This window comes from Scylla paramamosain, chromosome 32 (genome assembly GCF_035594125.1).
Source record: "Scylla paramamosain isolate STU-SP2022 chromosome 32, ASM3559412v1, whole genome shotgun sequence".
NCBI classification, from domain to species: Eukaryota; Metazoa; Arthropoda; class Malacostraca; order Decapoda; family Portunidae; genus Scylla; species Scylla paramamosain.
Window position 1 is genome coordinate 7055013 of NC_087182.1, and position 23077 is coordinate 7078089.

The 23077-nt window shown below is 45.2% G+C and overlaps 1 protein-coding gene across 1 annotated transcript in view; it reads left to right on the forward strand.

Annotated features, from left to right (window-relative positions):
• The first annotated feature begins 2310 nt into the window (after nucleotides 1–2310).
• The window catches only part of LOC135089153 (protein trachealess-like), a 101939-nt gene continuing 81172 nt past the window's right edge, over nucleotides 2311–23077 (forward strand). Inside the window, 1 exon segment of the mRNA XM_063984444.1 lies at nucleotides 2311–4006. Coding sequence (XP_063840514.1) covers nucleotides 3804–4006 — 203 coding nt within the window. The 5' untranslated portion in view covers nucleotides 2311–3803.

Genomic DNA, 23077 nt, shown 5'->3' on the forward strand with positions numbered 1-23077 from the left:
TCCCGACTAGAGGACGTGACGTTATCAATGGGAAGGTTCTGTGTTGATCTTTCCGACTCTTGCCCCAAAATTGAGCCAAATGTTGAGGAAGGGAAAAAGAGGAAGGGAAGGGAAGGGAATAAGGGAGGGAAGGTTTCCGTATTACTCATCTTCATTACTCTCACCTCTCCAGCTGTCTCCTCCTCCTCCTCCTCCTCCTCCTCCTCCTCCTCCTCCTCCTCCTCCTCCTCCTCCTCCTCCTCCTCCTCTTCCTCCTCCTCCTGTTTGCTCTGTTTTCTCCAATGATGATTGTCTGTGGTGGAGGGAGGGAAGAGGGTACTGGCTTTGTTATGGTAGAGTGTAGTTGTGGAGTGAGTAGGAGGAGCAGGAGGAGGAGGAAGAGGAGGAAAGACCTTGATTATATGGAGGGGAGGAAGAGAGTTCAAATAAGAATGTGTTGTCATTTACGTTTCCTAGAAGCACACACACACACACACACAGACAGACACACACACACACACACACACACACACACACACACACACACACACACACACACACACACACACACACACACACACACACACACACACACTTACTTTACAAATACTATGGTGTTCCTCAGTGGTCTGCTAGAGAGGGAAAGTTTGATAATGAAGAAATTAATGGACTATAAGAAGGTTAATGGTAAAGAACTTTAGAATTTTTCCTTGTCCTCCGGGAATCGCTGGTCAAAAATAAGCTTTATAGTATGATTAAATTTAAAAAGAAAAACTAAGGTCATTTGGGCAATTTAGTACTTTACCTACGCTCTGTTACCTTTTGTGCTTCCAGTTACAGCATGAGTAAATACACACGTAAGAGTTATACAAAATACTGACGCTAATATTTTTTTTTACCGCGGATCGCAACTGAGAACTTGTTTGCCGGAAAAGAAAATTATCTTGACGTAAACTTTTTATTATTATTAGAGACCAGTTACTGAATGAAAAATATTTACATGGTATTAAAAAAAAAAAGAGTTTTCTAAGGGAGACTGTTTGAGTGATGGTTAGGGGACGGGGGAGTGAGACAGAAACTTACCCAACGAAGCACGTGATTGGCTGGCAGCGTGCGATGAGTATCCGTTGATTGGACGAGAAGACAAGTTTCGAAGTTGTTGATTGGCCCAGGAAAAAAATAAATAAATGCGTACCCCTCGTGGCTCTCTTATTGGTGTGAGCTCTCAGGTGGATGCTTTTTCTTTTTTTTCACATTCTTATTCAAATCCGGTTTCTGTCTTTTTTACACCGTGGCGTGCGTCAGGTGTGAGGGCGTGGCAGGTGGAAAGGGCAAATGGTTAGCGCTTTATCAATGAGAACTAAGAGTAGGATATATGTTCCTAAATTTCATCCACCGCGACTGCGTAATATGTTTCCTAAGGTCGTATTGCAAGGACGCATTACTGCAGGAGATTGTGACCCGCTGTGGGGCGGCGCTGCGGGTGACAGAGGGAAAGGTTCACGGTGAGGCAGGACGCCGCTGCCCAGATGGCGGTGTGGCCTCTGCTTCACCTCCACTCTAAACTGAGGGAGTACTGTGTTGTTCATAATACTCTTTTGTGTTCTCAGTATTCCTCCCTGTATACCATTGTGTGTGTGTGTGTGTGTGTGTGTAAGGATGTTCTCCGTATCGGGCAAGCTTTTAAAGAGAAGAGAATAACGCAGCGAGAAAGGTCTATGTGAGAAGACTGGGCTTTTTGGTCTGAAAGTGCAGTGCAACAATAGCAACAGCAGCAGCAGCAGCAGCAGCAGCAGCAGGAGGGGCCACCCTCTCCCCCAAAGTAAAGATCGAGCCCGAGGAGGCATTACAGTAAGCAAGTGAACATCTCGCTGCCTTCCCACCAGTGGTTAAATCCTGTAAAAGCGTGTGAGGCAACAATTAGAATGGGTGGCGGCGGTGCGCGGCGATGTGGTGGCCGTCGGCGCCCCTGGCTCCGCCCCCTGGCCAAGCTCCTCCCCCTCGTCCTCTCACTCCTCTTCCTCCCCTCTGTTCTCCTTCCCTCCTGACCCCCTACCCGCCGCCTCATCAGGTGGAGGCTTTTCCTGTTAACACTGAGGATCAGAAGTTTAAGGAACCCCCGCCGCCAGTAAAACCAACTCACCTCGAGGCTCGTGGAGAGAGAGGCCCAGGGCTAGAGGCCCCGCTGACTTTGTTGTGAGTCGCGGTGTTGGGGGCGACGCCCCTCCCCCTGTGTAGCTGAGTGTGTTGTGTGGCTGGTAGGAGCCCCGCCCCGATCTGCCCCGCCCCCCGCACCTCCCCCGCCCTTCGCCGCCCTGCCCCTCGCTCATCCTCACTTATTTGCCAGTCGTGTCACGGGGCGCTTCGCTCACCGTCCAGCCTCCATGTCTCCGAGCCGCCCCGCTTGTTAGCAGTCCGGTGCGGCGCTTCAGACGCCCACTCCGCCGCCCACCGCTGCGTCCCGGCCTGGCGGCTCCGCCCCTGTGCCACGAGGCGCCGCGCACTGCTTGTCAGTCCCCACACGGCACCCAACACACGTGACACTCGCCCGCCCACAGGTCACGTCCCACACCCGCCTGGAATACTGGCGGCGACACCCTGTGACAGTGACGAGCATCACGCACGCCGGCCACGCGCCCACCACGTCCGCCACGCACGGCACCTGACCGGGCACGCCCACCCACTGCTCCGTGCCCAACACGTGCTGTCAGGACACACTTGGTCACGCTCAGTCTGGTGCTGACCGTGGTGAACTGAGGCGACCTTGTGACCGTGGCCTTGCCTGCCCTCAGTGAGTGTAGACGCCTTGTGATCCTCACAGTGACCGGTGCCGTGTTCCCTCCGCCCGCCTTTCAGTGTTTGTCTGCGTCTGTGACCCTTCGAGTTTACACTTGTGATCCCAGATCCCGGTGGCAGCATCCAGGTGATCCCGCCGCCTTCCCATCGAGAAACAGTGTTGCATTTTTATATTATACTCACCTAGGTTGCGTCTCATCATTCTGCAGGAGCCCCAAGCCCCTGTAAAAGGCTTGTTCTGAGGTAGCCCCGTCCTGATCGCCCCGCGACATCGTTAGCATCCTCATCACTGATGGAGGGCGGTACCTCCGCCCACCCGCCGGGCGTCACAGTTCGACCATAAACATTTCACAACCCAGAAACACTTGAGACAAGTTTGAGGAAATGATCCGGTCATAAAAGTGGTTCGACTCGCGTTTATTCACTCTTGCATTCCCTCAGCGCTCACCTGCCCGCCCGCCCGTGCTGCCTCCTGAGGGCCTGACAGGTGTGCGTGTGTGTGTGTGTGTGTGTGTGTGTGTGTGTTGGTGAGTGTGTGTGTGTGTGTGTGTGCGTGTATATGTGTTTGTGAGTGCGGAGTCACACCCCCGCGCCCTGCCTTGTCTCACATTAGTAAATCTGAGTGATCTGAGTGTTCCCAGCCGCCACACTCACCGGAAGAAGGTTATTCGCCCTAGTGATTAACCTGAAAGCCGACACTGAAGCGTCCATTGCGGTACAGACTCATCCATTCACCTCATCCCTCCGTGTGTCTCCCTCGTGCCCGTCTGCGTGGCCCTTCCCCCGTCAAGCCGTGCCACAGCAGCGTCGCGGGTCGGCCTGGTGGTCCGCAGGCAGTGTCCCGAGCGGTGGCAGTGACTTGGAGCGCGCCACCGCACCACGCCGAGCAGCAGGCGGCGGAGCCAGGCCGCCAGGGAGTGTGAGAGCAGCGTTCACCAAAGAGCCAGTAGGAAATAGTTAATCCCTCCCGAAGTTCAAGTGGCGATCGCCGGTCAAAAAATCACGCCTGCCTAAGTCTTTGCGTCAAGATGGCCGACTGGTACGGCTCGCGGGAGCAGTTGATGTCGCTGCACGGACTAGACACCGCCATGTTGGGGTACGGCATGAGCGCCGCAGCCTTCCCGCCCATCCAGCCCGATGCCTACTCTCACGCTCACGCCCACGCCGCCGCCGCCGCAGCCTACAACTTCCAGAGGCAGCCCTCAGTCACGTCAGGCTTTCCTCACTCATGGTAGGTACAAGAGAGAGAGAGAGAGAGAGAGAGAGAGAGAGAGAGAGAGAGAGATAGAGAGAGAGAGAACCGGTATGTTGGTATTAAGTTTGCACAAAACTGGAAAAAAGTCAAAATATTAAAATACATTTTCATGTCAACAACTACCAGTTTGATAAAAAAAAAAACATAGAATACGAAGGGAGAGAAGTAACCCAGTCAGTTTAGCTATAAAAAATCCTTATCAACAAAAAAAAAATAAAGATAAAAAGAGCCAGAGAAGAAAGAAGCATGAAGTGGAGAAGGCTGTACCCGCACACCACGCCTGGCTCGGCACAACACTAAATCAGGATGCGAGTGAGACTTACTCGAAGGAGTGATAAACACGAAGACGAGGCGGTGAGTGATGGCGAACCACTCAGGCGGCGATAAACTTCAAGACAATCGGCCAATCCGACGGCCCGTCACGCGACTTGGAGTGTAAGCGATTTGTAATTATCGCTCCCGCCGGTGATTAGTTTCAGCGCGCACAGCACCGGCCGCCACCAGCAGGGCTTGGCCAAATACAGGCAGGTAGCAGGTGCAGAGTGGACGGCGATGACAGGGGGAGGAGCGGCGGCTAACTAAATCAGAACTAAGGATGCAAACAGTGCTACATTAACAGATACAGATTGTCTTGAAAGAAAGAAGGAAGTCGGTAGTTGACGGTGACGAAGGAGCGGCAATGGATCACAGCCGAAGCCTCACTACCGGTGGCGCGTCCTGATTGACGCGGAGGGAGGAAGCGGCGCCGGGAACAAGTCGCTACTATCATCTGCTTTTTATAGTCAATGTCTACGATGGCGCGATAAGCGGACAGTTCTTGAGCATCTCCCGGGAGGCTACAGAGTTACCCGCGAGGTGTTATCATTCACCTCACCGTACTTTACGAGGGTTGAAAGCCAGATAACAGCCCTCAGTAAACACTCCTCTGAATCATCACAAAGCCGCCAGGACTTCCGAATTAACCGAACAAATTGCACCTTCCCTCCTGCACTCAAGTGAAGAACCTCTCACATTATCATTACACTTTTTTTTTTCCTTCTTTTTATTAACATTCATTCGAGTTTCCTGTTTTGACCGGAACGAGCATGCCAGCCACCGCCTTTACAACACTTGCTGGCCGGCGGGGTAAGACGAGCAGTGTTTGAAGAATAGGAATAAGAGAATGATTAAGAGGCACGCTTGTTGGGGTCGCCGCGGGGGTGTCCCTGACGTACTCTTCTTCCTGAGGGTCTTCTAGGCGCCGGGGAATGCGTGAGACAAACCTGGAGGGAGGAATATGAAGCAGTAGGAAATCGCTTCACGTGGAGCTATAATTGACACAGATACTGCACAATTATCCCGGTAACAAAACAAGCCATTCACGGGGTCGATTATGTTGTGTGGACGAAGACCCGTAACATGAAAGAAAAATCCAAAAATAGATTTAATTACAGGAGAAGCCGCCGCGCACGTCAGGCGGCAATTGGTGTAAAGTTTCCACCCCAAACATAAGAGTTCCTGATAAGCGATACTCCCTGCTTTAGTACCGAGCAATGAGGGGCATTATCAACACTACAATTAAGTAAAAACACACCTTGCAAGTGGCAGCTAAACTTGATTACTGGTTTGCTGGTGATGGAAGGAGAGGGGGAGAATGCTCGGGAGTGATACGAACTGGAGTTTAGTGAACGCAGTGTGGAGTATGTGCTTGACTCGAGGGCGGCGGGAAAGGAAGACACGGGAGAAGACAATTCGTAGAGGGGAAAAAAAAAATATAAGGAAAACTCATCTCTTCCAGCACACGTCAGGGGAAGGAAGTTGAGTGACTAAGACTGACGTGTAAACTTGCCTGCATGTGAAACACACACACACACACACACACACACACAAACACAAACACACGTCTCTTTTTTCCTCATGACTGTGAACTTGATAATAAGAGCAAGAATAAGAACAACGACGACATTACACACACACACACACACACACACACACACACACACACACACACACACACAATGAACCACATCCGACCACCTCCCATCCTCACTCGTCAAAACACCATACCTGTTCTCACCACCCCTTCTCGTGAACGTTGCTTCCTCTGGACCTCAGAATCTCACCGCACCCTCACACGCTCCTCTCCCCTCCCTCTATATCCATCAATAAATTGCCACCTTCAGTAATGGGTATAAGCATGTAATGGAAATAATGACTTGATAACCTAACAGCGTAATGGAAGAAGGCCACGGAGCAGTAAATAGAAGCCTGTGATGATTGACAGAAGTAATGGAATAGTGACTCGTGAGTGCTGGAGCTTTGGGAGGGAAGGAACGTGATTTGGAGTGTGCTTCAGTCAGTGTATGAGTGTAAATGTTTGTGCTTACCGTGATTATTGTGGATGCATAAAAGGCAGTGTCTAAAAATAATGGTAATGGTCAGTGCTCGATGTTACATACGAGGAGCCTTGACTTGCTTCCTTCCTCTGCTTGCCTGCGGGAGTGAGTGCCTAATTTTGGTGTTCACTAATTCACTGGGCTTTTCTTTTGGTTTTCTTGTAATATTTGCAGGAAGGTGGTGTCTAAAATAATGGTAATGGTCAGCTTTCGATGTTATATGTGCGGAATCCTGACTTGCTTCCTTCCTCTGCTTGCTTGCGGTAGGTGTGTGTGTGTGTGTGTGTGTGTGTGTGTGTGTGTGTGTGTGTGTGTGTGTATGTGTGTGATTTTTCTGCTCACTAGCTTACTCGGCGGTAATTTTGGGTTCTTTTGTAGTGTTTGCGGGAAGAATTTCATAGGATAAAGACCAGTGATTAAAGTTCTTTTGGATGGAATGTCTTTAAGGTATTTCCAAGCTTTAAAGGTGTTAGATTCTGAGTTTATTTGAACGTTGAAACTCCGGCAATTAATCTGAGTATCTTGAGTCTTTTTTTATTTTTTTTTATTTTTTAGATGCGTGTATGAGTGAAAAAAAGAGAAATAGTTACATGTAGTCTAAGTATATTAACATTATCTTGAAGATAATAGCAACTAATTTGATTATCTTGATTTATTTTTTGCTAGAGTGTGTGCGTGCGTGTGTGTGTGTGTGTGAGTGTGTGTGTGTGAGAGAGAGAGAGAGAGAGAGAGAGAGAGAGAGAGAGAGAGAGAGAGAGAGAGAGAGAGAGAGAGAGAGAGAGAGAAATATTTACAGGTAGTTTAAGTATATAAACACTGTCTTGAACGTAACCACAAATGCATATCCCCGTCAGTCCCTGAGGCGAATCAACCCAATATTTTGTGGCTTAATAAATATGATAATGATACGTAAAAGAATGTTATAGTTTTATTTACCAGCCATCAGCATCACTGCATGTTTACGGAGCTTCTCGCGTCATTATTATTTTTGTCAGTAGTATTCAAATAGATAACACGCACTGATATGATAATTCCACAGTCCCATTGCACTGATTATCAAATATATCTGAACCATAATTACAGGAAAATAAATGACTACGGGTGAAAGTGTTGAAAGGACTGTCAGGAAAAAAAAACATACATATCCAATATCTTATCAGAAATGTGAATGAAAATAATGTTTCGATTATGTTTTTATGGTTCCTCTTTCTTGAGTGACACGAGTGTAAGAAGTGAAATATTTGCTACATCTATGAGAGTCCACTAAATATACATTGTGATTAGCAGGTCAAGGAGTTTCGGAGGTCCTGGATATCAGTTATCAGCGTCGCAAACATCAAGATTTACAGATTGCATCGCCTCTGAGAAACATCATTATTCACACTGCCTTTTCATTATTCGCACTCTTCGTTGATAAAAAGTTGTAATACGAGAAAGGCGAGGAGTGGCAGTATTTGTTGTCCCAGTTTTATCACCTCTGAGAATCCTAACCCAACCTACTTTAACCTAGCCATGTCTTGTGTAGAAAAATAGTTGTAATAGAAGGGTGAGGAGTGGCAGTATTTGTTGTTCCATTTGTTTAACCTCTGAGAAACCTAACCTAACTTATAACCTAACCATGCCATCTGTTAAAAGAAAAAAAAAAATATTTGTAGTAAAAGAAGAGTGTGCAGTGGCAGTATTTATTGTTGTTTGCGGGTACTGCTGCTGCCGTCACTGCGTGGGAACCCGTGATAGGGGATGGGGAGGCGAGAGGGGAGGAGGTGCAGAGGGTAATGTTAAATGGGCGCACGTACCCATGTTGTGGTGTTGCTCCTTTGATTTTGTTTTGTAAATAATGTGTTGTGGAGGCACTCTTGTTGATGCTTGCCTGATGGTGGCGCTGGGCGCACACACACACACACACACACACACACACACACACACACACACACACACACACACACACATCCATCATGCGAAATAATGCTCATCACCGACTCACCCTCCTCCTGCGGCCCCCAAAGAAGGATGAAGAAGAATGAGTTACTACCGTGTGAGTCGCTAGCACCCTCAGGAGAAAAAATATCGCTTAAATAACGCTAATAACTTACGTACATTGGACTCAAACCCTCGCCCTCCCCCATCCTTTAGTCTTCCTCACCCCTCCCGACTCCCTGGCTAATGGGAGAAGCGGGTAACGCCAGTTTGAAGCGAGTGATGTGGGAGCGACTTGGTTACTTCCTTGGAAACCTAACACGGGAATATGTACCTTATTTGGAGCGTAGATTCACTTATTCAACCCTTGACTGATGACTGGCTCGGCTGGGATGGGCTGGACTGGAGCAGGCTGGGGTAGACTGGGGTGGACTGGACTAGACTGGACTCTCTCTCTTTCTCTCTCTCTCTCTCTCTCTCTCTCTCTCTCTCTCTCTCTCTCTCTCTCTCTGAGTAATTAAAGGGGATTACTTCTTGTTTCTTCGCTCGGCTTCTCAAAGCGCCGCCTTCAGTCATTCAAGCGTGTCTCCTTCTGCCCGTCACTGGCAGGAAATGGAGGGAAGGAAGTGAGTTAGGGGACGAAAAAAAAAATAATGTACATAGTGATAAAATGAAGGAATGGACAGTGAAGAATAAACAATAAAGAAGAATAGAAAGATGCTAGAAGGAAAGGTTGGCTCAAGATATCACATAAGATTATACGTGAAAAGAAAACGAACAGAGGACTGAAGGTAATGGAGGAAGAGAAAGAAATTTATACTAAAGCATAAGAAGAGGATTAAACGAAGCGGGAGGTATTTGGGAAGGAGAATAAATATGAAGGAAGAGTTTACCGGCCGCTGTTATTTAGACAACATATTTGTGGTGAGGTTGAATAAACTTTGAGTTAATTCACCAAGTATAAGAAGCGTAGAAAAATAATTGTGGCTGCCAACTACCATTATGAAGCATGTTATTCAGCTTATAAATAAAATAATAATAATAGATAAATGCAAAGAAGAGAGAGAGAGAGAGAGAGAGAGAGAGAGAGAGAGAGAGAGAGAGAGAGAGAGAGAGAGAGAGAGAAAACGTGTGTGTGTGTGTGTGTGTGTGTGTGTGTGTGTATACGTGCGTGCTCGCTGCTCAAGACCATTACGCGGCAGCAGGGTCAAATTAAGCTGCAGGAAACACTCTTTAGCCGCAAGTTGTGCAGCTATCCGTGGGGCATCGCCGCTGCTGCCGATTCCACCCGTTCATTAGCGATGTAAGCCAAGGCTGGGAAAGGCTAACTCTAATCTCTTGTCATTAGAATCCACCAAGCCTCACCTAATTATATATCATTAAATCAATCCCCTTGGAGACGTTCAATTTATGGCGTTTAATCTCCCGCGACGCCAAGCCAGGAACGGTTCAATAATGCGCCGCCTTTCTCGTCGTCTCTCGTCGTCGTTGTTTGTTGTTTTCTTTGATGTCTTTTTTTTTTGTGGGAATGTGTGGTGTCATATCAATATTGTTTTCATACATTGCAAATTTTTGTTAGGTTATGTTAGGTTAAACTGGTTGGCTAGTGTGTAGAAGATTCGCTGTGTGTGTGTGTGTGTGTGTGTGTGTGTGTGTGTGTGTGTGTGTGTGTGTGTGTGTAATTTTCTTCTATCATATCAATATTATTTTCATACCGGCAAGTTGTGGCCATGTTAGGTTAAGTTAGTGTTTAGGACCGACTCTGTATATGGGGAAGGGAGGAGGAATGTGAGTTTGTGTGTTTCAAGGCTTTTATTTTCTAATTGATGAGATGAAAGTCCCTTTTTTATGGCAATCGACGTTTCTTTTTTCTTTTTTTTTTTTTTTTATCTTTTTCTACTGTCTGATCTGGTAGACCTTTAATCCTTCCGGTCCTCTTTTGTCTTTTTTCCTTTAATGTTTGTCTCCTTTTTCTCTCTCTGCATTCCTCTTAGGCTGAGAGGGTTGGGCTGGTCGTTTGTTGGATCTCATTTTGTATTTAAGTTCCACCTCATTTCACTTATTTTTGTGTATTTTATATTTAGAATTTTCCAGTTGTCTTTTCTTGTGGAGTATTTCATTTATTTTATTTTCCTTCAATCTCTCTCTCTCTCTCTCTCTCTCTCTCTCTCTCTCTCTCTCTCTCTCTCTCTCTCTCTCTCTCTCTCTCTCTCTCTCTCTCTCTCTCTCTCTCTCTCTCTCTCCTTAACATTCTCAGGTGTCGACGATAATTTCCTCTTATCCTCAACTATCATCATCAGGTAAAGTGCTACTCCCGGTAATTACAGGTGTATTCAGGTACCATGGACAGCTCTCGCTAGTATTAATGTTGTTGTCGCAAATTTTACCTCATGTAATTTTCATGCCCGGCTTTTGCCATCCATCACATCCTCCCTCCGCCTCCCTCCATTCCTCCATCCTTGTGTCCCCCATCCCCCTCCCCTCCCGGAGCCTTCCTTCCTTCTTTCCCTTCAACCTTTGCTTCGTCTTTCTTGGGGTTTAATTAGATATGTCCTCTCTCGTTGCAGAAGTTGCTCATTCATTTCTATTTTAATTTTGTTTTTCCAGCGGCGCTTCAGCATAATTTGTCATCCCCTTGCTGTAAACGTTTCTTCATATTACTAATGTTATTTTTTTCCTCCCCTCGTTCTCTTTCATTCACAGCTTTCTCAGTGCTGCATTATTGTAAATTTATCAGACCTCACCTTCAGTTACCTCCTTTGTAATTCTCCCTCCTCCTCCTCCCCTCCCTCCCTCCTTGCCTCCCTCCCTCACCTGTCCTTCGCTTTTTATAACTAATTGCCTTTGCCGGTGAATTACAGAGGGAGTCTGGATCGGGGTGTAATTTTCACGTGTTTTGCTGGGCTTTGGCTGAGCGGGTTATTTTTGAGATTGCCCGTATTAAATATGTATCAAGACTATATAAACCACTCACATCCCGCTCAGGTTCCCGCGGCGCCGTGTTCAGTCCTCATGTTGACCGAGGTTATTTTGTCCTGCCCAGCCAAGCGAATTAAACACTCGAGCCTCACGTCCGTTTGTTTCCATTGACGGGTTGGTCTTCGTTAGCTGGCACCACTAAAACGGATGAATAATTGAGATTTTATGTGCGGTGTTTTTTTTTTTCTCTCTCTCTTTCTCTCTTTCTTTCTCTTCCCCCTCTTCTTTGGATCTTTTATTTTTGCGCATCTCCGATTTTCATGGGTCGCTTTGCTTTAATTATTACAGATTACGCAAAACGCACCAACTTCCGGAATATCACGCGAAAAATTAGTCAAATTATTCCTACCGTCTCTTTTTCCTCTCTTACGTAGACACTGATTAGATCCCCGTCACCGCCCCGGGTTTATTAATGCTTGGACTTCTGGTGGGTGTGTGTGTGTGTGAGGGTATAAAGGCGCGGGTCCTGAGGCGGCGGCGCGTCAGGTGTCACTCTTCCAAGGTCGCGGCGGAGGGACGGCCAGGTAGCGGCGAGCAGGTAACTCAGTGGTGGTGGTGATGGCTGGTCAGAGGATGATGATAATGAATGGTAATGAATGTGTAGTGGTGACGGAAGGGTTGCGTGGGTGGTGTGCGGCTGGCTGGTGATGTAGTGACGATGGAGGCGGAAAGTGGATAGGTAGGTGATGGTGGTGATGGAGGTGGAGCGGTCGGTGGCAGGGAAGTGGAGTGAAGCGCCGCGGTATTAATGTGTAATAGCGTGCGTTGTTTCGCGTCATTGTGGAGCATTACTGATCCAACAAGTATGATTGCAATTTAAGGCTCCATTATAGCTGCTTGCTTCACTTTACGATTGCTTCTTGTTCTCACACTCACTGTTTGATGGAAACACTCCCGCTGAGGCGTCACGGCTGAGGGGGAGACCGTAACCCCGGATGACCGGCGTGGGTGTGTATGCTTCAAAGTTTCCGACCGTTGAAGGTTCTTTTTATTCTCGGATCGGAGTCGTAATGGCAGGTTTGCGGGAATTGTCCGCGTTCCTTACTCACCCGCGTCGGAAGTCGGTTCCTTCAGTTGTAGGATTAAAAGGTGCGTAAAATTGGGCGGTTTGTACAGATTTGTGTGTGAAGAAGAGAAGGACGAGGCCGCTGGTGGAAGCGTGCTTCGCCTCGTCCACGGAAATAGGGACAAAGTGTTCTTATTCTTCAACTCATTTCCGAAGCAAGTGAGCGAGTCGCAGCATGATGAGGAGCCTGTGGATACTAACGCCGCGGTCACGTAATGGGAACTTCATAACTGTAGTCTTTGTAGCGACAACAAGATTTTGTGTCCCGCTTGTCGAATCAGATTATCTTTTATGCACCTTTCATCTACCTTGCCGCGCCCTCGGGAACACAAGTGCCTAGTGAGATCGCCCCCCTCCAGGGAACGGCGAGCGGCGCGGGTGGAGTCAGCAGCTTTACGCAAGCGACAGCGGCGAGAAAATACTGGTGCAGTGGCCAGCGCTGTGTGGCTGCCTCTCCTGCTCGATGTAGGTTACAAATTAATATGGCAAATTATGAAACCTCCAACCACTCTGACCTAGTGCATGAAAGCAATGTTTGCACTAAGTTTGGAAGTCTCTCGAAACACTTCTTAAAATTCTGCTCTTCTTTTCACCTTAGTATACTCGCTTCATGGCGAGCTTATGAATATTGAGCGGAGTGTGCTGGAGAGGCGGCGGCTCCCTTGTACCCAATCCACGATCACTCATAAAAGACTCAAGCTACGCCATCCGGGACACGTGACCAGCAACTCTTCAAAAAGGCTGAATATCAAACCCAAAAAGCAGCAGGGGAGAGCCAGACATTGCTTACATCACACTCCGCCGCGCCCTTCACGCCGCCAATGCTCCTCATGCGGCATAATTAGCAGGTAACAAGCGCACCTCGTCGGAAACCAGAAGAAACACTCCAGCGTCAACATTACGGAGTGCCATAACAAAGCTTTACTCCCGCGCCGGAACCTCCACGGGCCGGGAGAGGGAGTGGCGGTGTTGCAAGGGTGCCACATGCAGGAGTGAGAGAGGGAGAGAGGGGAGCCGCCAGGGTGCCACGTACACGATACTCCTCATTCCTTACGCCACCATTAGTATGTGCCTCGCTCTTCCCTCCATCTTACTACTACCAGACTCTTGTAGGACACGCACGCACGCACGCACAGACACACGGACATGGATAGACACATAAAGTACATACATAAACATCCGTAATATCCGAAACCGCAATCCTGCATCTTGCCAAACTAAGCTGAGCAACCATTATCGAGGGAGCGGAGGTGATGCACATTGCTGGCGTCAAGCTGCAGCGCCTTGCCTCTGTAATGGTGGTGATGGTGGCGGTGGTGATGGCGGGAAGGGTTGCGCTGGTGCTGGTGGTGGTGGTGGTGGTAGTGGTGGTAGTGGTAGTATCTGGACGGGACTTGCTATAATTGATTTAGTGGCACCCTTCTCTCCTCCCTCCCCTGCCTCTCCTCCTCTTCCCATGAACAGGAGGAGGAGGAGGAGGAGGGAAGTGCACTCACCCACCTCACGTCCGCCATTTTGTCTGTCCAGTGCCGCGCAAAGGAGTGGCAAGGATCACTGGCACCCTTGGCACTCTCCTTTTTACTCTCTCTCTCTCTCTCTCTCTCTCTCTCTCTCTCTCTCTCTCTCTCGCAGGGACGCTAGGGTTACGAGTCCCATCATGTCCTATCATTATCCTCTGTTTTCCACCAATTACTGGATATCTGCTCTTCATCCCCTTCTCTTATCTCCTCTTCCTATCTCCTTTTATTTTCATTTATCATCGACACCTTTATTTTTGTTTCTTTCCTCTCTTACCTTATGCCTAACACACCTTTACCTGCCCCACTTCCCCTCATTAGCCGTTTACCTTCTTCCTTGACCCATCTTAACCCCCTTCCATCACTCGCTACTCCTTTCCCCTCCCTCTTCATCCAGCCCATCCAGCAGAAGCGTGTAATAACGAAACTAATTCATCAAAAGGTCTCCCATAACACGCTAAAATATTTGTTTCCGGACGCGCCCTAAGTGTTACCTAATGACAGGGTTCCTTCAGCCGCCTCCTGTCATTTCCACGCCGCAGCTGAGGACGAGTGTGTCAGCAGAGTAAACACCGACGTATCCCTGCCAGTGTTGTGTGTCTGTGGATGTGTTGAGTGTCCCTGCGTCGTCAGTTGGTGTGTGGGAGCTTTGAGTCCTTGGGTTATGTACGGTTAGCTGTCACGAAGAGCAGGAGGGAAGGAGGGTAGGTTGGATTAGTCAATGAAGAATACAGGTTAGTAGGTAATTTTAGGGTTAAGTTTGTTTTAGGAACAGTGACTGACTGACTCCAGAGTAACGTTTTGTGGGTGAAATCTTACTTAACTTTAGAGGAAATTAATGTCAAGTGAAAATATGCGTAATTAAAAAAGCATTACGTGAAAGAAGAAGGGAAAAACAAACAGGATAATTCGCAAGAACACTGACCAACTGAACCACTGACTCCGGAGTAACGCTTTGTGGGTGAAATCTTACTTGACTTAGGAGGAAATGAATGCTAAATTAGAGCATGTTTAATAATAGAGCCATTAAGTGAAAAAAAAAAAATGACAGTAATACAGGAAAGAAAAATTAAATGAGGAAGAAGTAAAGTAACTATTAAGAAGAGATGGTAGAAAATAACAAGGAAGGAAAGATAAAGGTTAAATGAAAACAAACGTAAAATAAGAGGTATTAAGTGAACAAAAAAGACTGATTCACGAAAGAGAAGTGAAACAGAAAGGATAGCTACAGCAATTATTAAGAAGAGATCATAAAAATTAACAAGGGAGGAAAGATAAATGTCAAGTGAAAACAAGCATGAAAAAAGAGGCATTAAGTGAACAAAAAAAAAGGCAATAATCCACGAAGGAGAAGTAAAAAGACGGCAATTCCTGAGAGAGGCAGTAAAAATTAACAAGTTCCGGCCATTTCAGCCCTTAATTCCTCCTCAACTTTGGCCTCGTAGACTCGTTCACGCATCCTTTATGGGTTCACTCCCCCTTATCATCCTCTACAATAACTTACAAACAAAACAGCGGGTTCAGACTCTCGTTCGCTCGGCTGCGAATGACACCAGTTACTCCAGAAACACTAATGATTTTACTGAACAGAAGTGTAACGACAGGCACTTAACCCTTTGACTGCTATGAATGAATGGAGATGAATGGAAATGTTGTGTTGTAAGTTTAAAATGGAATTTAAAAGAGTTAATAAACATAATTGAAAGCATGACAGTGAATAATGGAGTAGCTTGGTTTGGACTTGAAGGTATGATAGCCAACAAAATCAACTTCAATTTAAGCGTCAGAAAAAAAAGGTTGAATATAATAGTCAAAATTTTCACACGGAATAATGAAGGAAAACTGAAATGCCAAGTTTAATTAATGAAATTAAAGAAACTCGAATCCGAAACCAATGAATATGACATTAAAGTAAATAAGGATTAAGAGAATCATATGAACGTAAAGGGAACAAATGAAACAAACAAACAAAAAGCGAAAACAAGGAAGAAAACGTAGAAATAGCATACAAATATAAGGAAAACAATATAGAAAATTAAGGAGAAGGAAAATAACATATAATTAAGACACAAATGTAAGGAAAAAAAATAAAGAATAAAAAATAAGGGAAGCAGTACACAGATAACTTGTAAAATATGAGGAAAACACAAGGAAGGAAGAAGGAAGCAAGAGAGAAATACATCCTTTTTCAACGCACAAGGAGACATGAAGAGGAAAACAAGGAAAAAAAGGAAATTTGTGCGTGCGGTGTTGCTTGATATTAACAACTTCGTAATGAAGAAAGATTGCACTGTTTTCTTCCAGCTTTGTGTGTGTGTGTGTGTGTGTGTGTGTGTGTGTGTGTGTGTGTGTGTGTGTGTGTGTGTGTGTGTGTGTGTGTGTGTGTGCAATGTGATGTGATGTGATGTGATGTCTCAATAGGAATATCATTTTAGGAATATGTTTTTTTTTTTTTTTTTTTTTTTTTTTAAGCGTTTCTATAATGCTTTTATTATTATCATTATCAGAATCGGTATGATGATTACTTTTTTCCAGTGTTTTCTTTATTCTTTGTCTCTTGCGTTATTTATTTTTTATTGTTCGTATATTTTCAATTTCGTTTAATTTTCTCATTGATTCTGTTTGTTTTTTGCTTTGTTGTGTATTTCTTATGTGTTTTTCCCGTTATTTCATTCTTTCATTAATATTTATTGTTGAGAATTAATGTGTATTTTTGTGATTATTAGATCTCATTCCTGCCTTTTCAGTATTTTTTTGCATTATTTTACCGTCAGTTAATGTCACTTCATGTCTGTCTTTTCTTTTCACTCTTCAGTCTTTCTACCACACTTCCCTCTTTTCAGTATTCTTAATTTTTTTTTTTCATCCGTTTATTCTCACCAACTGTTTTTCACTTTTTACAGTTAATTTTCTGATTTTCTTTCTTTACTACAATAAATTTTGTCTTTGTCTCATTACTTTTTTTTTTTCATTCACTTCTCATTGGTCTTCATTTCCTGTCTTTCATCTGCCTTTTGTCGCTTCTTTTTTATTAATTCTGTGCTTGTATTTCGGATCACGACTCTCTCTCTCTCTCTCTCTCTCTCTCTCTCTCTCTCTCTCTCTCTCTCTCTCTCTCTCTCTCTCTCTCTCTCTCTCTCTCTCTCTCTCTCTCTCTCTCTCTGTCTGTCTGTCTGTCTGTCTGTCTGTCTGTCTGTCTGGCTGTCTGTCTGTCTGTCTGTCTGTCTGTCTCTCCCATCCTTTCTCCTTCCCTCCGCAGATTTCCCCTCGACGTAATGATAACACTGGCGGAGGTAATGATGCCACGTCCTTCCTAGCAGACGTGAGCACCCCCCCTCCTCCCTCCTTCCCTTCCTTCCTCATCCTTTTCCTCCTTTCCTCTCACCTTCTTTCTTTCAATCGTCTTACGTTCTTTCCTTTTCATCCGTTCTTCTATTCTTGATATTCTTTTTATCTTATCCTTTCTAGCACCTCCCTCCATCCCTTCCTCTTTTCCTCCCTTCTTCCCTCTTCCTCCTTTCCTCTCATCTTCCTTCCTTCTTTTAATCTCCTTACATTCTTTCCTTTTCATTCGTTCATGCTGCTTCTTCCCTTCTTCACTTCTTCACTCCTTGCCTTTCGTCTTATCTTTCCTTCTCTCTCTCTCTCTCTCTCTCTCTCTCTCTCTCTCTCTCTCTCTCTCTCTCTCTCTCTCTCTCTCTCTCTCTCTCTCTCTCTCTCGTCGTCATCGTCTTTTGGTGAGAGTAATGGTGGTTGGTGTGATTGAATTGGAAGGCTGTGGTGGTGATGGTGATGATGATGGTGGTGGTGGTAATGGTGGTGGCCGTAGTGGTGTTTGCAGTGCTGCCTCTTTTGCAGTGTATTGATGGAGGTGACGGTAGCGGTGATGATGGCGGTGGTGGTGATGAGTGATGGCGGCAGCTTTGTTGTCTGGCGGCTGTGGTGGTGGCGGTGGCATTAGTGGTGTCGTTACAAGCCTAATCAACATATAAAGTGTAAACTTCCTGGCATTTACTTTACACTAATGCATTTATAAAGCCAGATCAAGTATTGTGATAACCTACACTCACTTTACTACCACGTCCATCTCTGCGCGAGTTCCTACGTAAGTTCCCTTAGGTTAGAGCGCGGCGGTAATAACACACATCCGATACAGGTAGTAGGTCCATAATCTCACCTCTAATTACTTATATATCACAGGCAACACACTATGAGGCAAATTGCAACAGTTACCTCCTCCATTCGAGACTTAGTAAGAGTAACGAGACATTACAAAACATTACACTGAGAGGCAAACATCATCCGCCTCCCGGTTTCCCTCTTGTTACGCCAGATGAAGTTGAGAGACAAGGAACAGAAGGGCGATGGTGGTGGTAGTGGTGGTGGTGACAGACACACGAGAAATCCACACCAGAGAGAGAAAACGAAAGAGCTATAGTCATTTAATTTATCAGTCATTTCTTTACCTCCGGCCATTGTGTTTTGTGTAATTTATAAGACGAAACTGTATTGGTTTGCCTCCTCGGTGATGTCAAACTAAACTGAAACATAAGATAGATAGAAAGGGAAATGCAGAAATAAGAAAAAAAACTGGAAGCGTCTAATGGAATAACATACAAAAGAATAATAATACACAAAGAATGAAGTAACAGATAACTGGATGTCATCAGTCAAGTGCGTCTACAAGTACTTAACGCTGTATACGGGAGTGCCAGGTGACAAGTGGGGAGTGACAAGTGGATGAGTGTGCCACATATATATACCCACGATTGGTGACGGGTATTGCGCTATGAGAAAGATGCAATGCCAAGGATGATGTGACACGTGTAGCAGATGATGTGTAAGGGGAAGTGGGCGAGTTAGGGAAGCGAAGTACGAGGCACAAGTAGTAGTAGTAGTAATAGTAGTAGTAGTAGCAGTAGTAGTAGTAGTTGTTGTAGTAGTAGTAGTAGTAGTAGTAGTAGTAGTAGTAGTAGTAGTAGTAGTAGTAGTAGTAGTAGTAGTAGCAGAAGAAGAAGAAAAGAAATAGCGTCATACGAGCTGGAAATATACGTAGGATAAATTAAAGAAAGAAAAATAAGACCTCAGCAGAAAGCAAGAGATAAAATTAGTTGTAGTAGTAGAAGTACAATGTAATACAGTAGTGAAAATTAATGTACGTTGGAGTAAAAGGAATGTGTACTTAGTAATAGACAGGAAGAGGATGCCAGGAGTAGATGGCCAATAGTAACAGTAGAAGACTATCGTACTGACTGACTAATGTAAATAAAAGGAGATAAGGCAAGTCCAAGTAATAGTAGTAGTAATAGTAATAGTAGTAGCAATAGTAGTAGTGGGAGGGAGGCGGCCAGAAGCAGACAGTGGGAGAGTCACTACGGACGCCTGGCCAGCCTAAAGGTGAGAGGCGCACACCACCACCACCACCACCACCTTCTGCTGCACCACCAACTGCCTCGCGTCCCGCCATCACCACCTACCTTCCTCCTGCTCTTCCTCCTCTTCCTTGAGTTTCCTTCCCTCCACCACCACCTCCTCTCCTCTCTGCTCTTTCTTTCCCCACATCCCTTGTTCCTCGATATTATTGCATCGTTTCGTGTGTACTTGTTTTCTTTCTGAACCGCTTGTGTTAGGAGAGAGAGAGAGAGAGAGAGAGAGAGAGAGAGAGAGAGAGAGAGAGAGAGAGAGACGCGAAAACCTTTTAGGAGAGACAGAGAAGAGAGGAAGCTAAAGAGGAAGAGGGTTAAGAGGGAGGAAAAGACGGCGACCAGCACCAGGAGGAGGAAGAGGAGGAGGAGAAGGAAGAGCAGGAGGAGGAGGAGGAGGAGGAGGAGGAAGCGGCCATCTTAGTATGCCAGCCGGCGCAGTAATACCGTCCTGTATCTCACATTAGCGGTCCAGCGTCTCATTTCCCTTAATCTCGCTGTCGGAACGGTAGCTCCTCTGCTTCTCTCCACCCTCCGTCTACGGCCTCATCCAAACACACACACACACACACACACACACACACACACACACACACACACACACACACACACACACACACACACACACACACACACACACACACACACACACGCAGACACAGACACGCCACCTCACCACCACTTCAACATCAAACGTATATGTTCACCTTCACACTTCACTTCCAGCAGGTATATACGTGGCACAGATAATCCTGACACCATATACCTGATACCAGTCGCCGCCTCTCGTCACATACTAAATACTGAATCTTTATGCGTCTTGTCACAGTGCGCGCCTTTCCCATAGTAATCACTGTGGTCATACCCTTGATAACACTTCCACGTCCTGCCCGCCATATATACGTTCACTACACCCCTATTCGCATGCGCTATACATAATATACACTACATGCAAGTTTATTTCCGCGTAAAAGTCTTTGTTTACTACCTAGTACTTACCTGCGGGGTCTTTTTATACCTGCTGTCTTGTCTTCTGTGTCACCTGTTTAAATATCCGCTTTTGTATTCTTAACCCATTCTCTGTTATTTGGTATGTCTTTCCTTAATCACTAACCATTCTGGACATTTGTTTTCGTTTTACAGCTACTTTCAAACATTATATTGGCTGGATATTGCAAACTGTATTCCTTTTCACCCGTTTCTTCTTTTGCCAGTGGTTATAAAAATTTCATACATTACTTCTTTCTGCTGTGAATTGTTGCATACCGCAGTGAAAGGGTTAAGGTACACCTGTTCTTCCTCTTTTTTCAGTTTCCGTTTAGATTTAGCAATAGTAATGTCTCACACTCTACTTCGTTCAGGTTTCACACTTTTAACTTTAGTTGTTGTATTTTCTAACAGCGTTGAAAGTATAGCAACATTTTTATTTACAAGCCTAAGTGGTTCTGCTGTGCTCCTTCCCTTTTGTTTCAGTCCTCTTTTTCTTTTCTTTTTTACTTATTTGCGTGTTCATTTAAGTGATCCTTTCTTGCCTGTTTCGTTTATTCCATTTCTCTTTCCTCTCTTTTCTTCTCTCTTCCTTCTTTTTCCTTATTTTCATATGCTGGTTCTCTTCCTACCCTCTTTCTTTTCATTTAATTCTCTTTTTTATCCCTCTTTTATCTTCTCTCTTTCCTTTTTATTCATATGTCCATCTAATGATGCCTTTTCTCCCATTCTTCTTTTCAGTTCTTCTTTCTCTCCTTCCTCTTTCCTCTTTTTTTCCCCATCTATTCATCTGCAGGGTCCATTCCAGGCTCCTCTTTGTTGGCCATCACCGTAATTATCCCTGACCCTTCCCTTAGGTTCACCGTATTATTGTTTTGGTCTATAAGAATCCTACCTCGTTTGTGGTCCTGCCAGGAATCCCTCACTAATGACCGCACAATTAGTCCCTTGCTTCGATGTAATCTCGTACCTTCCTCCTCCTCCTCCTCCTCCCTCGGGACAACACAAGAATGGATGAGATGGATTACAACCTCTCATCCACATCCAGCGATTTTTCTTAACCCTTTTGACACTCCTGAAGGTGGCAACACGCAAGACGCTACACCCATTACACCACTACACTTTCAGTAGCGTCACCACACTAGCTCCACGCACCTCACCACACTACAGTCAGTATCCGAAGACACTACACCACAGAACACCATCGCAACACTACACCGGCGTCGCGTCCCCCACATCCGTATGCACGCTGCCTCCTCGCTTTCCAAATTACCACTCGACTTCTGGTCTTGTATCTGGCGTTGAGCTAACCTCTGATGATTTTAATTAAACCCGAAAAATGGGACTGTTCCAGCGTGCCTTGCGGAGGTGGTAATAGCCTCCCTGTGTCCTCCTCTTCTCTTTCCTCTCCTTCTCCCTCTTCTCCACATGTACTCCTCTCTCTGTCTTCTCTTTTCATCCCCTCTTCTCCACGTGTATTCTTCCTATTCCTATCCTCTAAGGAGTTTATCCATGTATTCCTCTTTCCTCTCACTCTTCTCCCTTTTCTCCACGTGTATTCCTTCCTATCCCCATCCTCTGTGACGTTTATTCATGTCCTCTTCCTCTGTTCTTATTTTTATTAACTATTTTTTATGTATTTCTCCCTTTTCTTATTTTCATCCAGCATTTATCAGTTTTCATTATTCTAATACATCCTATCCTCTCTTCCTTATCTTTCTTATTTTCTTCTATCTCATCCCTCTTCATTCTTTACTGTCACAATGTCTTCTCTTTTTCTCCTTCGTGTTCTCCTGTTTTTTTTTTTTTTTTCTCTCTCATTTTTACAAGTCTCCTTTTCCTTTTGTATTCCTCGCACCTCTATCTCAATTCTTGCGTTTTTTTTACAACCTCCTTTATCTTCTGACGTTCATCTTCTCATTCTTAAGCTCAGTGTCCACCTACAGTTCTTTCTTACTGTATCTTCCTGTTGTCCTCCCGCCTCTCCCCTCTCCTTCTCTCCTCCTTACTCGTCCTCCTCGGCCTTGTCTCTACTACCAAAACACCTCCCGCTGACATTACCCAAATTCGGGCTTTCCAGTTATATTTTCTTTCATAATTCATATTACATGTCCATTGTCTCTTATTATAATGGAGGCGTTGTTTGTGCTAGGTACTGTTTGCTTCGCTTTTGTTACGTTTTCTGTGCATATATTTGCGTGTAAGTAGGTTGTGTGTTGTTCTAGTTTTCTCTTCTTTTTTTTTATTGCTTTCATTCTTCTTTGTTTGTTTGTTTGTTTGTTTGTTTGTTTGTTTTCTTATTATATTCTTGTTGTATCCACTGTAGTTTCTTTATCTTGTTTTCTTCTTTTATTACTTTATTTTATCCCCTTTCCTATTTATATGCTAGATTCCTTTTCTTTTTTTATCAGGTTTATGTCTAATTTCGTTTAACCTCTACCCTTCTTCATAACCCTTTCATTTTTCTACATTATTTGGTATTTTCTTTTTAGTCTTCCTTCATCCTCCTTTACCTCAGTCTTTCTTCACGTCTTTTCTCTTATATTTTTCCTCGCTATTTTCAGTCTTAGTGTGTGCGTGTGTTTTCTTCTTGATCATCCGTGTCTCCTTTATATTCCGCATGTTCGTGGTCATCCTGGCAGCAAACACGGTGGTAATCCATCACTCCATATGAACATTAATGCCCTCATGCTGCTCTTCTTCTCTTCTCTCTTCCTCCTTCCCTCCTTCACCAGCCTTTCGTCAACATCGTTTCTTAGTTTTTTTTTTTTTTTCATTCTTCG